Source organism: Limulus polyphemus, unplaced genomic scaffold (assembly GCF_000517525.1).
Source record: "Limulus polyphemus unplaced genomic scaffold, Limulus_polyphemus-2.1.2 Scaffold509, whole genome shotgun sequence".
In the NCBI taxonomy this organism is placed as follows: Eukaryota; Metazoa; Arthropoda; class Merostomata; order Xiphosura; family Limulidae; genus Limulus; species Limulus polyphemus.
Window position 1 is genome coordinate 172,183 of NW_013666119.1, and position 1,405 is coordinate 173,587.

The 1,405-nt window shown below is 28.8% G+C and overlaps 1 protein-coding gene across 2 annotated transcripts in view; it reads left to right on the forward strand.

Annotated features, from left to right (window-relative positions):
* The window catches only part of LOC106458750 (AP-4 complex subunit epsilon-1-like), a 92,916-nt gene that overhangs the window by 82,810 nt on the left and 8,701 nt on the right, over positions 1-1,405 (forward strand). For both annotated transcript variants that reach the window (XM_022385062.1, XM_022385063.1), the window contains exon 17: positions 291-402. In XM_022385062.1, coding sequence (XP_022240770.1) covers positions 291-402 — 112 coding nt within the window. The remainder of the gene's footprint in view (positions 1-290; positions 403-1,405) is intronic.

Sequence of the window (1,405 nt, forward strand, 5' to 3'; positions counted from 1 at the left end):
ACACACACGCACACACACATACATACATACATATACATATTTCTTTCTATTCTAGTTTGTAATATTACAGTTATGAATAAAAGTATAGAATTCTTCTTTGATATTTAGTTTTTTCAACTTGTATAGTTATGACGTTGCAACTATGTGCTATATACTAACCATTTGAGCAGATGACTATACATCTGGTAGGAAGATGTTAAAAGCATAATTCAAACGTCTCTACTAATGCTATACATTTGTTTCTGAATGAATTTCATTTATGATGATTTTTAGTTAATCTTTTCTTGCAGATTGACTCAACACTTTCCTTCCTTGATGAATATGTTTGTGAAGCTTTACAGAGAAATGAATCTCCATATTTACCTTGGAGATCACATATAAATCAGCACACAAATCTAACAGGTTTGCACTTTGTAATCTATATGAATATAATACTACTGTATGTTGTATGTCCATGTAACTACTTTGCAGGGTGTGGATGGATCTTCACCAAAGTTGGTATGAGGTTCAATAGGTCCATGCGGGGAAACATACAAGTTTTCAGTTTTGCAGTTTTTATCACTAATTTGCCCCCTGTAAATGGATCTTCACCGAGTTTGGCATGAAGTTTGTTTGATCCATGCAGAGATACATGCAAATTTGTGGTTTCACATTGTGTTTTGCAGTTTTTATGGGTGTTTTTTACAACTACATATAAGGGAAGCAACTTTTCATGTCGTAAGATAACCTTTCATTAATCAAGAATTTACATAACTTCCATCCAGGGGACAAGTACTCCAGCTAGTAGAGAATAAAGTACTATATATGGAGAATAAAGTGCTATATATATGAAGAATAAAGTGCTATATATATGGAGAATAAAGTGCTATATATATATATATGGAGAATAGAAATATATATATGGAGAATAAAGTGCTATATATATGGAGAATAAAGTGCTATATATATGGAGAATAAAGTACTATATATGGAGAATAAAGTACTATATATATGGAGAATAAAGTACTATATATATGGAGAATAAAGTGCTATATATATATGTGGAGAATAGTGATATATATATGGAGAATAAAGTGCTATATATATGGAGAATAAAGTACTATATATGGAGAATAAAGTACTATATATATGGAGAATAAAGTACTATATATATGGAGAATAAAGTGCTATATATATGGATAATAAAGTGCTGTATATATAGAGAATAAAGTACTATATATAGAGAGAATAAAGTACTATGTATAGAGAGAATAAAGTACTATATATGGAGAATAAAGTACTATATATATATGGAGAATAAAGTACTATATATATGGAGAATAAAGTGCTATATATATGGAGAATAAAGTACTATATATAGAGAGAATAAAGTACTATGTATAGTACTTTATTCTACATATATATA